At 30.4% G+C, this 13,271-nt stretch overlaps 5 protein-coding genes across 7 annotated transcripts; 1 reads left to right on the top strand and 4 right to left on the bottom strand.

Moving 5' to 3' along the window:
• Window positions 1–58: 58 nt before the first annotated feature.
• On the bottom strand, window positions 59–1,140 carry LOC145753015 (uncharacterized). The gene has a single exon (XM_082569395.1). It carries the CDS (start codon window positions 1,126–1,128, stop codon window positions 541–543), a length of 588 nt encoding a protein of 195 aa, XP_082425521.1. The 5' UTR covers window positions 1,129–1,140; the 3' UTR covers window positions 59–540.
• A 442-nt stretch (window positions 1,141–1,582) lies between these two features.
• LOC145753532 (uncharacterized) lies at window positions 1,583–4,627 on the bottom strand. Its single transcript, XM_082569937.1, has 6 exons — window positions 4,489–4,627; window positions 4,246–4,369; window positions 2,892–3,651; window positions 2,547–2,663; window positions 2,178–2,319; window positions 1,583–1,908 (listed from the first exon to the last, which is right to left on the bottom strand). The coding sequence occupies exons 1-6, from the start codon at window positions 4,625–4,627 to the stop codon at window positions 1,583–1,585; spliced, it is 1,608 nt and encodes a 535-aa protein (XP_082426063.1).
• Window positions 4,628–4,844: 217 nt separating this feature from the next.
• LOC145753259 (uncharacterized) lies at window positions 4,845–7,184 on the top strand. 3 transcript variants are annotated; one of them, XM_082569664.1, is made up of 5 exons: window positions 4,845–4,958; window positions 5,124–5,418; window positions 5,906–6,050; window positions 6,124–6,233; window positions 6,577–7,184. In XM_082569664.1, the coding sequence occupies exons 2-5, from the start codon at window positions 5,167–5,169 to the stop codon at window positions 6,925–6,927; spliced, it is 858 nt and encodes a 285-aa protein (XP_082425790.1). In that variant the 5' UTR covers window positions 4,845–4,958; window positions 5,124–5,166; the 3' UTR covers window positions 6,928–7,184. The 3 variants fall into 3 exon arrangements, with proteins under 3 accessions (XP_082425790.1, XP_082425788.1, XP_082425789.1); XM_082569662.1 differs by having other exon boundaries at window positions 4,913–5,021; XM_082569663.1 differs by lacking the exon at window positions 4,845–4,958 and having other exon boundaries at window positions 4,995–5,418.
• Window positions 7,183–8,734, bottom strand: LOC145753260 (uncharacterized). Its single transcript, XM_082569665.1, has 4 exons — window positions 8,483–8,734; window positions 8,105–8,243; window positions 7,847–7,956; window positions 7,183–7,724 (listed from the first exon to the last, which is right to left on the bottom strand). Exons 1-4 carry the CDS (start codon window positions 8,732–8,734, stop codon window positions 7,383–7,385), a joined length of 843 nt encoding a protein of 280 aa, XP_082425791.1. The 3' UTR covers window positions 7,183–7,382.
• A 728-nt stretch (window positions 8,735–9,462) lies between these two features.
• On the bottom strand, window positions 9,463–12,937 carry LOC145753531 (uncharacterized). The gene is made up of 8 exons (XM_082569936.1): window positions 12,686–12,937; window positions 12,376–12,514; window positions 12,083–12,192; window positions 11,795–12,011; window positions 10,647–10,903; window positions 10,375–10,513; window positions 9,881–9,990; window positions 9,463–9,768 (listed from the first exon to the last, which is right to left on the bottom strand). Exons 1-8 carry the CDS (start codon window positions 12,935–12,937, stop codon window positions 9,463–9,465), a joined length of 1,530 nt encoding a protein of 509 aa, XP_082426062.1.
• Window positions 12,938–13,271: the final 334 nt, after the last annotated feature.

Here is a 13,271-nt window from a genome sequence, read left to right as displayed (position 1 = left end):
ACCTTATAACAAAAATAAAGGGAATACGATTAAGTAAAGATAATAAACAAATACGATTTGAACTTTTAAAGAAATAATAAATAAAATATAGAAAAATTAATAACATTTTTACTAATTGAAAGTGTTTTTTCAATTTTTAGGCATTACAGTTGTTCTTGAAACTTATAAATATAGTTATAACACAAGTTATAACTAAAGAAAAACATCAAAATTGGATTGGGTATGTATTTTATTTTAAACCCCAACCCCAGTTATAATAAAACGCTTAACAGGAAAAATAAATATTCTAAAAACTAACATATGTATTATTTTATGTATTATTCTTTTTGTCAAATTTTATTTTGAATATCAGTAAAATATGGTCTTAAGCTGACATTTTATGCGGCAATTTCGTCACCGTCCCCCCTCCGCGTTTTTTTGCAGGCCGAACCTTCTGGCCAAAACTTTTAACAGCCAAAGCTTCTGGCAACCTTTTGTGAACACTTATAGTGATCACAGTTTAAATAAGATCTAATAATAGTGCATTTTAATATCATTTTTTTATAAAGAGTTGCCAATATATAGCATTGCATCCACCAGATTACCATCACAATGTTTTAAACCTTTAATTGCTTTATTCCTTTCTATATTAAGTTGTTTCATTAAGGTTTCAATATCTTGTGAGTCTAAACCCTTTTCATCTTCACATTTTTCACCTACTGCCATAAAAATCTTACAATTTTTCGTGAAAATTAAATCCATTATGTTTTCGTCGGTTACTAATTGTCCTTTAGTTAGAATTTTTATTTTCGAAATCGGTATAAAAAGTTTTTGGGATATTATTTCAATTGCCTTTTTAGGATTATTTATACATTTTGGAATCTCGATTTTTAGCTTTTCATGGTTGCTTTTAACAGTAATTGTCCGGTGTTCTATAGGTTTTAGATTTTCTTTTTGAATTAAAATACTTTTATCCCCGTTTTCGCTAAATTTATCGATTTGTAAATTACATTTTTCTTTGTGTAATGGCCAGTCTTCGGATTGGCAAAGTCTTGAGCAATAGAACACCTTTCTACATCTCGTACAACGTTTCATTGTCGAAAAATGTAGCCCACATTTGGCACAACTTATTTTTAAAGCACTTTCCATTAAGTTTTTGACTTTACACGTTACTTAGCCTATCTAAACTTTTTTTATTTATAAACAATAACGAAAGAAAATTCCTTAATTAACGAACCGTATATTTCAGAGTTGCCAAATTTTTTTTATTTTTAAAATATAAACAAAAAATTACAAACCTACAAATTTGTTTTTAATTTATTTCCTTACTAGGCATAAATTATTGTTTAAAAAGTACTAGAAATATTAATTTATACTAGTAGTAAACATATACAATACATAAAGTTTTAAAAATTTTAAACTTATAAATTCATTTTATTAAAAAATATTACAAAAAACATTAAATATTACAATTTTTTTAATTTGACAATAAAAAATAGGTTCATACTAAAAAATTAATTAAAGAATGTATTTAATAATTGCATTAAATGACAATAAATATGTAAAACATTGTGATTTACAATTTAATAACATAAAAAGGGGTTTATAACATAACATTATCTTTCTTAAAAAGTTTTGGTTTTAGTTTATGGCTAATTCTACTAGCCCCACCCCTTGCCCCAGCTAAATTAAGAGCATCGGGCCCCAATTGCAAAGCACCATAAGCCCCCATAACAAAAACATTACTATTTAAACCCCATTCTAGATCATCAGTTAACACTGGTAACCCATCTATTATTTGAGTTGGAAAATTTTCTAATATTTTTGAAAATATTTGGTTTTCTTGAATGTTTATTTTGCTTCCAGTTGCAAGCAAAATCAGGTTCACGTTTATACTTTCATTGTTACTAAGTTCTACCATCCAATTTTCTACAAAAAAAACATAACTTTTTAAATTAATAATACATAAGATAAAATGGCAGCATGGTGTAGTGGTCAAAACACTTGGCTTACTACATGAAGTCTTGGGTTCAGTTCCCACTGCTTTTGTGCTGTAGCACCCTTAAAGAAGGCGCTATAAATGATATAAACTCCTGCTAGGTGAATACTTAATTATTTAGGTCGTGAAGTGATCTATTCATGTTAAGGATAAATAAACGTTAAAAAAAGTCAAAATATTTTTAAAAATCAACTTTTACCATTTTCTTTACAGCAAGACCATACTTCTGTTTCAGTGAAAATTTCAATTTTTTCCTCAGTTTCAAGTTGTTTTAATTTATCAAACACAAAAGGAGTTATACTGCCACCTTGTCGGGCTTGTTTAATAGCCATTAAGCGTTCCTTTTAAAAATATTAATAAATTTATTATATTTTTGTTTACATTTCTTAACTAACTCTTTATGTTAAAAGCAATTTACACAAAATTTAGGTTTTAAAAGACTAAAGTAGGCATACTATTAAGGTGGGTAAGTTATACTTTTTAACATTATAACAAAAGTTTTGATAGTATTTAAACAATTTAAAACACAAATAATGAAATATGATATAAACACAAAAAATGAACTTACATTTGGATCCTGCATGGAATAAAACTCGGCTAATTTAATAAACCTGCTCCTTCCAATCCATTCCAAATCAAGATCAAATTGCTTGACTTTAATTTCAGATTGACAAACTAAATAAACCTAAAACAACAAAAGTATTTAAACATTGTACTGATGACTACAATAATTCCATTTCTATGTAATGAGGATTCAAATTTAATTTTATACAAATAAAGGGTATGTTTGAACTGTATAGTCATCCTTTTTATACTAGGAAAATATTTAAAAAGAAAACATAAAAATAAATATAAAATTTATAAAGTTAAAAAATAAAGAGTAAATATAAAAATAAGAAAACATTTTTTTTACCTTATTAGCTCCCATCTCTATTGCTTTAATAACCAAATGTCCAGAACTTAAACCACCCCCCACAATTAAAACATTTTCTCCCTTATAACAAACTTGATCATTTTTAAAACAATTTTTCTCAACACTATTCAAATTTGTACTGGATTTATAAGAAATTTTATTTAAATCTAAATCACAAAAATTTTCCAGTTTTTCTTCATTAGAAATTTTTGGATTGGAAATACCAAGGGCTTTACTTTGGAAAATTAAGTCAGTCGTGTGTAAAATAGAATTGTCTTTTCCGTACAAATCCATTGCCCAATCAGGTATATTTTTTGTACCAATATTTCCTATACTTATAACAATATTTTTTCCAAATAATGCTTCTCCATTTTTTAAAGTTATTTTAAACAGGTTTGCATCTGCATCAGAATTTTTTGATTTTTTTGTTTCTAATTTTTTATTTAAATTGCTGCTTAAGCATTGTATATCAACAACTTCTCCTTTTTGCACCACATTTTCAAGGTTGTGCAACTTGACAATATGTTTACAAAAATCCCAGAATAACTCAACAGAAGGAATAATAAACGGTCCTGTAAATTTACCCCCTCTAAGGTCCCTGCTAATGTCATGAACTTCAGTTAACCTTTTTTGGTTTGTTGCAAATGCAATTAAAGCATTTAGATCATAAGCTTCAGGCTGAACTGATATTGTTGATCTTAAATGTGAAATTCCTAAAATGTCGAACTGTTTGGACCATTGATTCATCCAGCAACCATATCTTAAAAATAAGTTAGAATACTTTTTTTTGTAAAAATTTAACCTCGATGTGGGAAGGTTGAATGTGCGACCCTAACATAAAGTAACATAAGTTACTCTAACCCAGTCTCGAGTTTGGAATATTAATTATGCTGATTAGGTGCTGGCTTAGCAGGAGTTTATACCGTTTATAGCGCCTTACTTAAGGGCGCTACAGCATAAGAGCAGTGGGGATTGAACCCACGACCTCATGTGTGGTGTAACAAGTGTTCTTACCACTACACCACGCTGCCGGGTAAAACTTAAACGAGCTACTATAAATAAAATAAACCCCTGCTAAGCCAAAAATTTAAAAGCAATTTAATTGTCGAGGATATTAATCAATAAAATCCCAAACTGTCAAAGTCATCTCAAGAGTGGGTCAAAAAAAATGTTAGTCTATAGTAAGGTTTTCAAGAGGTCCTTCTCACATCAAGGATAAATTAAAAACTTTACTGGCATTGGTTATACAGTTATCCATTAAAATTTGAATATTCTTAAAAACAGGTAAATAAATAAATTACCTTTAAAAATAAAAAAATCAAATTTATAAATTGAATATGTATTAAATACATACTTATCAATAACACATATCTTCTTTAAAACCTCTTCATTATTTTGATTAGAACGTAAGAAATTTGATATTTGACGAGGTGTTCTTTGTGTTTGTGGATTATCTTTAATTTTGGCTTGATATTTACCTTAATAAATACAAATAATATGGTTATTAAGCCCCTAAAACAATAATTTACCATTTAAAAATTAGATAGTAAGATGGTACAATCAGTTGCATTGATTTTACTCGAAAAAGAAAAATTACCATTTTTGCAGCTAAAAAGTTGTCTATTAGATGGCCTTTCTTCATATTTATCAGGTACATCAACTAGCAGCCTTGTTAATAAACTTAAAGAGTGTGGCCCAGCACCAATTACAACTATATCATAACATTTTTCAGACATTATATATAAGATTTCATCAAAACAAAATCACGTGCTATTTGGCATTCGGGGTTTAAAGTTAGGTGATTTCCCGCTAGTGTGCTAGTGTTGTCAGTTTAAAAGTATTTTATCACTTTTTCTAGAAATACCTAAAGTAGATTTACTTGAAAGGATTTTTTAACAAAATTTAATGGTTTAAACTGTTTTTTTGTATTGGCTGTTAACCAATTAGCTCAAGTTTTGGTAAAATTTTGTAGAAAGGGTAAACATAAGTTACTTTATACAACGCAATAAGCATTTCATCAATAAGTTCGAAGTCCAATTTTGTTTTTGCAATGCAGTGCAATTTTCTGTAAGTTGAGCAAAATAAAAACTACCAAGACTAACTAACCTACTTAATAACAGTTCAGTAAAGGTAGATATATTATAATTTATAAACTATATATATTCTGTTTTTTACAACTTTTTGAATTTTTTTTTATGCTCTAAGTTTATTTTACGTATTTTTATTTTGCAGATCTAACGATTTCATTAGACAATAAAACATAAACAGCCAAGCAATGAAGGTAATATTTGCTGGTTTGCCTAAAACTGGCACAAAATCAATGAATGCTGCACTAACAGCGCTGGGATATAATGTGTTCGATTTTATGGAAAACTGCGAGTTTCTAGATGAGGAATGGAGAAAAATATTTAAAGAGGGGGGGACAATTCAAGATTTTAGACGAATGTTTGAAAATGTTGATGCAGTTACTGATGTCCCTGGCTGTATTTTCTGGGAGGAACTTAGCCAGGCATTTCCCCATGCAAAAGTAAGAAAATTCATTTTCCTAATAAACATTTGATTTAGTTCTTTTGGTCAAATAAACATAAAATATCTAGAATTGTCTTAATTCTTACAAGAGCGTCTTAGTATAACTGTTTTGTTAGCTTTGGATTATTTTTGAAATCTACAATTTTATGTGTGTTTTTAAATCTTTATCCTCGATATGAAAAGATCAACTTCACAAACACTGGTTGGATTTATTAACTTGACCTAGTTTTAATTTGCATAAAGGCATTTTAGAATATTATTGAAAATGTAAACTGATATTTAATCTGCAGCTATATCATGGAAGCAGCGGGGATCGAACCTATGACCTTATGTTCTGAAGCCAACTGTTCTTATCATAACACCACATTGCCGTAAGGCGCCTAATAAAGGATACTAATTAGGTTTTTATTGTTATGATAACAGTGTTATTCAAACTGAGTACCTAAAAAGAGATGTCCAATATCTTAAAAATATATATTTTGTAGATAATATTTTCGACTAGAGAAAGTGAAGATGAATGGTTGGAAAGTATTGTAAGACAGAATGCCTCCTTTGACACTCCTTACATTAAAATGCTGCGAAGATTATCACCAACATATTGGAAAATAACAAGATTCTCTAATGCACTTTGTGAGTCAAAGTTATTATTAAGGGTGCAATGAAAAAACAACTTTAATATTTTTATATAGTGATCTTTATTTAGGTCAAGTAACATTTGGATTTGTTGCAAGGCAACCTTTATTTGGTAAAACAGAATTAAACCCTCTTCTTCTGAGAAGAACATATAGGCGACATAATGCATATGTTTTAGAGGTAAAATATTTAAATATATAAATGAAATATAATTAGTTATATTGTGAAGTTTTATATTTTAAACTACTTCATTGCAACATTTTTTGTTGGGCCTTAACATAAAGTAACAATTGTTACCCTGACCCGGTCTTAAGTTGTTGAACTTAGCAGTTCAGAAAATTATTGATTATCTTCTTATGTAATTATTGTGCTGATACCATTGCGAAGCCCTACTAAAAGGCGCTACACTATGGAAGCAGTGGGAATTGAACTGAAGATCTTATGTTGTAAAGCCAAGTGTTCTAACCGTCACACTGCTAGTCAAATATTACAAACTTTTAAAAAAACTTTTTTTGATTAACAGAAAGCCCCAAAAGACAGATTTCTTCATTTTAACCCAGAAGATGGTTGGGGCCCACTGTGTGAATTTTTAGGGGTCCCTATACCCGACATGCCTTACCCCCATGAAAATCAAAAGGGGTCACTTATTAACAAACTGTTAGCAATTAACCCCATGCTGTTAAGGGTGCAGTGGGAGTCAAAAATTGCTCTTGGCGCACTAGGGGTCCTGGGGAGTTTTCTGTGTTACAGGATAATTTTTGGGAAAGTCCCCACTTCTAAGAAAGTCCCCACTTCTACATTAGTCTCTTCTGGGAAAAATTATTCAAACTATTGGCAAAATGAATTAAATTTTCTTAGGTTATTTTTTTTCTAAATTAAAAATGTAGATAAAATTTAATTTTATAATCATGGTGTAGATATTTAGCATTTCTATTAAAACAAATCATTTTCAGCATATAAATTAAGCAAAATAAAAAGTTTAATACGCATTCATTAAAAAATTAATTGATATATGTTAAATTAATTGCTGTACCCTTAATATTACAATATGAAATTGTAGCACAAATTGAGGGCATATTTATTCTTGCAAACAAAAATTATAAAATGAAGTTTTATTGTGTGTCGATAATTGCACAGAGATAATATAAAAGTTCTACTTGTTGTTTTTTGATTATTTAATGTTTTTTATAAAGGTAAAATAAAGTGCAAGTTAGTATTTAAGAAGGCGTTAAAAATTGGTAATAATTAGAGATAGCAAGTGTAATGCTAAAGTGCTTATTGTTTTAGAAAGCAAAATGTTTGGCATATTTGTTAATAAAAAATAGGTTATTAAAAGTTACGTTTAAATAGTGTCATTTTATGTTGAAGATTTTTTACAATCGAGGATAAAAAAACCGTTCCGGACCTAATCCAGTCTCCAGGTGACGTTTTTCCGGTGGCGATTCGATACCCACCGTAAACAAGTAACGCGCTTAAAATGCTGCACGAAAACATCACTTCTCTTTGTATTCGTAATAAATACTGATTTGCTTTCAACTGCCCCTTGAAATCAGCCCCCTTTTTATTTTTATGAGGATAGGGTTGATCAGGAATATCTTTACCCAAGAACTTGCAAAGAGGGCCCCAGCCCTCCTTTGGGTCGAAAAAAAGAAATTTGTCCTTTGGGGCTTTCTGTAAGTAAAACTGTTCCTAAACTATAAAATTTCCTATCTTATGTTAAAAATTAACCAATGTAGGCTTAAAACAAGTTGACTGATTATTAGTATTTTATTTAAAAGATTTTAATGCTTTACCTCAAGTATATAAGCGTTGTGTCTTCGGTACTTTTGTTTTAATGTAGTGTGATTGACTTTTACTTTACGAAACCAGCGCATTTCTGGAATATGTCCAAGCCAGGCAATACCTTAAACGAAAACTAATAAAGCTGATTTTTAAAAACAGACAATAGCAATTTAAGGTAAGTTATAGTTTTTTATCACTAGACAACAGAAATCGCATAATGCATTACTTAGTGCCCTCACTTACTGCTCGAAAATAACTGGTTTACTTACTATTGAAGTCGTTAAAAGTGCTCATATGCCAGAATGTTGGAGAAAATAACTTAAAAAGTTTAACGTGCCAATCCATTGCATCCCACTGCCCCACAGCACTTCTTAACCATTCTTCCTCTTCTCTTATAGAGAATATAATCTAAACCATGTTAACTATATTTAAAGGTGTGCGCAGTTAACTGAAAAAGTAACTTTGTTAAATCTGTTACTTCGTACTATGTTTCACTATCATAAACTATATTTTGTTATACTTTATAAGGATGCGTAAGGCCAAATTCTACTTTTACGATATTAAAAGGCCAATTTAAAAGGTCAAAGATAATCAATATCTTAAACTGGAAAAGATATGAAAAGAACATAGAAGAAAATATTCCTTACTTTTGCATTTGGAAAAGCTTCGCTAATTTCTTCCCAGTACATACAACTTGGCGTATCGGTAACAGCATCAACATTTTCAAACATTTTTTTAAAATCTTCTACAGTCCCGCCCTCCCTAAATATTTTTACCCACTCTTCACCCAGAAACTCAAAGTTTTCCATGTAATCATATACATTATAACCCAGTATCTTTAATGCAGCATTCATTGATTTTGTGCCCGTTTTAGGCATGCCAGCAAATATCACCTTCATTTTTTACTAGTTGTAAACACCTTATTTGCTAAGACTAAAAAATCTTTAAACGGCCTGCAGGCTAATTAATGGCCCGGTTAACCATGATCAACCAAGCTTATCTTTTGCGAGGTAGCAAAAATAAAATCAAAAATAGTTTTATTCTGGGTCAGTACTCTCTCTTTTATGTTTTACTTATTTAATTTAAATTCCGTACAATCACATACGCTATAACCTAGCATCGCAGCATTTGTTAATTATGTGCCAGATTTAGCAAATATTATTTCATTTTCGATTGGTGAGTTACTTATCTATATTTATATGTTAAGTAGACTAAACATTTACCTACGGGCTAAACATTTGCGAAAATATGCCCAGACTTATAGTAATGTTGTTTAAAAAAACCTGTACGTTTATTATTCGCCAAACTATTACAATTAAGTAGTTTTTCTTATTTTATAAGTTTTTTTGTGTTTATAAACAAAAAGTTGACGTGCACTGACATTTTTTTCCGCCCTATTAAATTTTGTTTCCTGTTTATTAATACGTTTTTGGTTGATATTTAAATTGATTAATAATTTTACTAACGATAGGTTCAAGGTTTTTTGTTAATATTATTAAATAGTCAGCAGTTTGATGTGATTGATATTAAAAATAGCAATGTCGTGATTGATATTGAAAATAGTTCGTGTTAAACGTTTTGTTTTAGCCTAAAATATTGCCTTTTTATGTTAAAGATTTAAAATTTTTTATTTTTTTACAATCGAGGATAAAAAACTTGCTCCGGACTTAATCCAGGCTCCGGGTGATGTTTTTCCGGTCACGATCCGGTACCCACCGTAGATTAGTACCGCGCTCAAAATGCTGCATGAATACATTACTTCTCTCTGGAACCTTAATAAATACTTGCTTTCATTTATCAGGTCCTCAAACATGCCCCCCCTTTTATTTTTGTGGGGGTATGGTACGTCAGGAATATCTTTACCCAAGAATTTGCAAAGTGGGCCCCAACCTTCTTTGGGGTCGAAAAAAAGGAATTTGTCTTTCGGTGCTTTCTGTAAGTAAAAATTTCACGAAACTACAATATTGTCTATCATACGTCAAGAATAGTTTCACGTAGGCTTAAAAACAAGTTGACAGTTTCTTTAAAATTATTAAATGCTTTACCTCAAGTATATACGCGTTGTGTCTTCGGTATTTTAGTTTTAGGGTAGAGTAATTAACTTTTACTTTACGGAACAAACGACTTTCCGGAATATGTCCACACCAGGCAAAACCTAAAACGGTAATATTTAAACACTGCTTAAATAACTCTACAGTATACGTTATTTCTTCATCACTTGACATCAGGAATCGCATAATGCATTACTTAGTGCTGTCCCCATTGTTTTTAAGGTATAATATTTTTAATTACCTTAAAGGAGATCGTAATGTTTCTTAAATCTGCCAAACCCTATACTATTTGACCTAATGATTATACAATAACAATTGGTTGTGAATATGCAAATATGTTAGTGCGAAAATAAGCTTAACAAACGGCAACGCGTAAAAAGGCTTGGCAAAAGCAGCGTATATTAAGCTAAACAACTTGTAAGTAGCATTTGACCATCGAAAAATGATACAAAAACTGTAAATAAAAAAGAAAAAACTACTTTACTTACTATTAAAGTTGTGAAACGTGCTCATATACCAAAAAGTAGGAGAAAACATATTAAAAAGTTTAAGGTGCCAATCCATTGCATCCCACTGCCTGTCAACACTCTTTAACCATTCCTTTTCTTCTCTTATAGAGAATATTATCTTAACAGTGTTAATCATTTTTAAAGGTTGTTACAGTTATGCAAAAAGGTAATTTTGTTAAACGGTAATTCGTTACACAGTACACTAACTTCGTTAACGTTATTGGTAAAATATAAAAAAGTATTTTTCTTACTTTTGCATCTGGAAAAGCTTCGCTAATTTCTTCCCAGTACATACAACTTGGTGAATCAGTAACTGCGTCAACATTTTCAAACATTTTTCTAAAATCCTCTACAGTCCCGCCCTCCCTAAATATTTTCACCCACTCTTCACCCAGAAACTCAAAGCTTTCCATGTAGTCATATACGCTGTAACCCAGTATTTTTAATGCAGCATTCATTGATTTTGTGCCAGTTTTAGGCATACCAGCAAATATCACCTTCATTTTTCCTCAGTTGTATGTACCTTATATGCTATTACTAAAGTTATACATTAAACGCTTGCAGACTAGGTAGGCAAAGCAATGACTCGTTTAACCACAATTACACAACCTTATCTTTGCTACTTAGCGAAGTATAAATTTGAAAACAGTTTTATTCCAAGTAATCTTACTTTTAAAATTATAAACAAAAAGTCGCATAAGCCTACTTTTATTTTTTATAAACAAAAAGATTTTGAAGTTGAATTATATTGAAATTATAATTAATTTACTGACACGCGTAAACGTATTCTTCCTGCCTATTTAAATAAGTACATCAAGTGCTTTTACTTGCCTATTTCAATAAGTACATCAAGTGCTTTTAATAACTTGTTCATTGAATTTGCGGTTCCATGTAACAACTCTTTTTACATAAGAACTTTAACCTGTTTTTTGGTATATTTATGTACAAACTAACCAATAAAGACAACTTAAATTGATAAATTCGATACAAAACCGTAGAAACCTTTATCTTGGGGCTGAAATAAATTTATAAATTCTGAAATATCATAAAGCGCTAATATTGTAAATCACAGTTATAGTTTATTCATTTTTATTAAAACTGAAAAGGTGCAATAATGCTTTAAATCAAAACTAAACGCATTTTACCAAGAAAATTACGATTTTTTATCCAAATCTAGAAAGTATAAAGAATATAACTGTTTAGTCGAGTTATCAAATTTAAGGCTTTATATTTAACAAGGGTAGCTTGTTGTTATTTATTTTAAACTATTAATGTGGCTTTGTAGATATTTACACTAAACATTTATAATTTTATTTTTGCACAATCGAGAATATAAAACTTGTTCCGGACTTGATCCAGGCTCCAGGTGACGTTTTTCCGGTCACGATCCGGTACCCACCGTAGATTAGTACCGCGCTCAAAATGCTGCATAAAAACATTACTTCCCTCTGAAGCCTTAGTACATACTTGTTTTCGTTTAACTGCTCTTTGAATACGGCCCCCTTTATATTTTTATGAGGGTAGGGAACGTCAGGAATATCTTTTCCCAAGAACTTACAAAGTGGGCCCCAGCCTTCCTTGAAATCGAAATTAAGAAATCTGTCCTTTGGTGCTTTCTGTAGGTAAAAAACATGATAAAACTCTAACGTAAAGTAGGCTTGAAATTTAATTTTTTTTATTGTCTTACCTGGAGTATATACGCGTTGTGTCTTCGGTAACTTTGTCTAAGATAAGTGTGATTGACTTTAGGTTTACAAAACCAGCGCCTTTCTGGGACAAATCCACACCAGGCAATACCTTTAACAGCAAGACATAAATACTGACCGATATAAACAATATTACAGTATAAGTCTTAGTTCATAGTGCATTACTATTCACTGTCCAGACTGCTTTAAGTTATATTTACCTTAAAGAAGATATCACTAGTTTAATTTTTTAAAAGCTAGTAACCACCCGACTTAAAGTGATTGTGTCACTTACTACTTAAATTGTTAAAAATGCTCATATGCCAGAAGGTAGGCGAAAACATTCTAAAAACTTTAAGGTGCCAATCCATTGTGTCCCACTGCCCGACAACACTTCTCAACCATTCCTCTTCTTCCCTTATAGAGAATATTATCTAAACAGTGTCAAAATATTAGCCTAACAAGCTCTTGAACAACCGTTTTATACAAGAAAATATTTACCCTTACTTTTTAGACTGTAAAGGTCAAATAATACAATATTAGACAGGTCAATGGTATAATAATTTGCCTATTTAGAGGTAAGATATAAATAAAACGTTTCTTACTTTTGCCCCAGGAAAAGCTTGACTTAATTCCTCCCAGAAAATACAACACGGTACATCAGTAACTGCATCAACATTTTCAAACATTTTTCTAAAATCTTCAACAGTCCCGCCCTCTTTAAATATTTTTATCCATTCCTTATACAGAAACTCAACGTTTTCCATGTAATCATATACATTATAACCCAGTATTTTTAATGCAGCATTCATTGATTTTGTGCCCGTTTTAGGCAAACCAGCATATATCACCTTCATTCTGTATTAGTTGTAAACAACTAACTGAAACTAAAGTAATGTTTTAGCGGCCTGCAGGCAAGTAGGGCAAGTAGCGGTCTTAATAAAAACCAGTTAATCTAATCTTTGCTTGGTAGTAAAATGTATAGTGTTTATTGTTTGCCAAGCAATTAGAAAAGTTTCTTTTTAGGTCGTCTGTTCTTTTTTGTTGTATTTCTTATTTAAACGCACATTTTGTAAACAAGCCAAAAAGCTTACTTAACCATAATGTTCAATAGCCTATCACGTTTTAGTTTTGATTGATTATGTAATGTTTGATTACTAATTTATTATGTAACGCTGTTGTCGTTTATCG

This window comes from Corella eumyota, chromosome 5 (assembly GCF_963082875.1).
Source record: "Corella eumyota chromosome 5, kaCorEumy4.1, whole genome shotgun sequence".
Lineage (NCBI taxonomy): Eukaryota > Metazoa > Chordata > Ascidiacea > Phlebobranchia > Corellidae > Corella > Corella eumyota.
The sequence above is the reverse complement of the archived record's forward strand: the minus strand, read 5'-3'. Positions and strand labels throughout refer to the sequence as shown.

Excerpts from the sequence above, each read along its gene's own strand:
- LOC145753015 (XM_082569395.1), bottom strand. The coding sequence starts at position 1,128 with ATGGAAAGTGCTTTAAAAATAAGTTGTGCCAAATGTGGGCTACATTTT.
- LOC145753532 (XM_082569937.1), bottom strand. The coding sequence starts at position 4,627 with ATGTCTGAAAAATGTTATGATATAGTTGTAATTGGTGCTGGGCCACAC. Across the intron at positions 3,652-4,245 it reads AAGATATGTGTTATTGATAA|ATATGGTTGCTGGATGAATC; the intron begins GTATGTATTTAA and ends CTTATTTTTAAG. Across the intron at positions 1,909-2,177 it reads GTCTTGCTGTAAAGAAAATG|AAAATTGGATGGTAGAACTT; the intron begins GTAAAAGTTGAT and ends TTTTTTTTGTAG.
- LOC145753259 (XM_082569664.1), top strand. The coding sequence starts at position 5,167 with ATGAAGGTAATATTTGCTGGTTTGCCTAAAACTGGCACAAAATCAATG. Across the intron at positions 6,051-6,123 it reads AAGATTCTCTAATGCACTTT|GTCAAGTAACATTTGGATTT; the intron begins GTGAGTCAAAGT and ends ATCTTTATTTAG. Across the intron at positions 6,234-6,576 it reads ATAATGCATATGTTTTAGAG|AAAGCCCCAAAAGACAGATT; the intron begins GTAAAATATTTA and ends TTTGATTAACAG.
- LOC145753260 (XM_082569665.1), bottom strand. The coding sequence starts at position 8,734 with ATGAAGGTGATATTTGCTGGCATGCCTAAAACGGGCACAAAATCAATG. Across the intron at positions 8,244-8,482 it reads AAGCTTTTCCAAATGCAAAA|ATTATATTCTCTATAAGAGA; the intron begins GTAAGGAATATT and ends AACATGGTTTAG. Across the intron at positions 7,957-8,104 it reads CACTTTTAACGACTTCAATA|GTATTGCCTGGCTTGGACAT; the intron begins GTAAGTAAACCA and ends TTTTCGTTTAAG.
- LOC145753531 (XM_082569936.1), bottom strand. The coding sequence starts at position 12,937 with ATGAAGGTGATATATGCTGGTTTGCCTAAAACGGGCACAAAATCAATG. Across the intron at positions 12,515-12,685 it reads AAGCTTTTCCTGGGGCAAAA|ATAATATTCTCTATAAGGGA; the intron begins GTAAGAAACGTT and ends GACACTGTTTAG. Across the intron at positions 12,193-12,375 it reads CATTTTTAACAATTTAAGTA|GTATTGCCTGGTGTGGATTT; the intron begins GTAAGTGACACA and ends TTGCTGTTAAAG.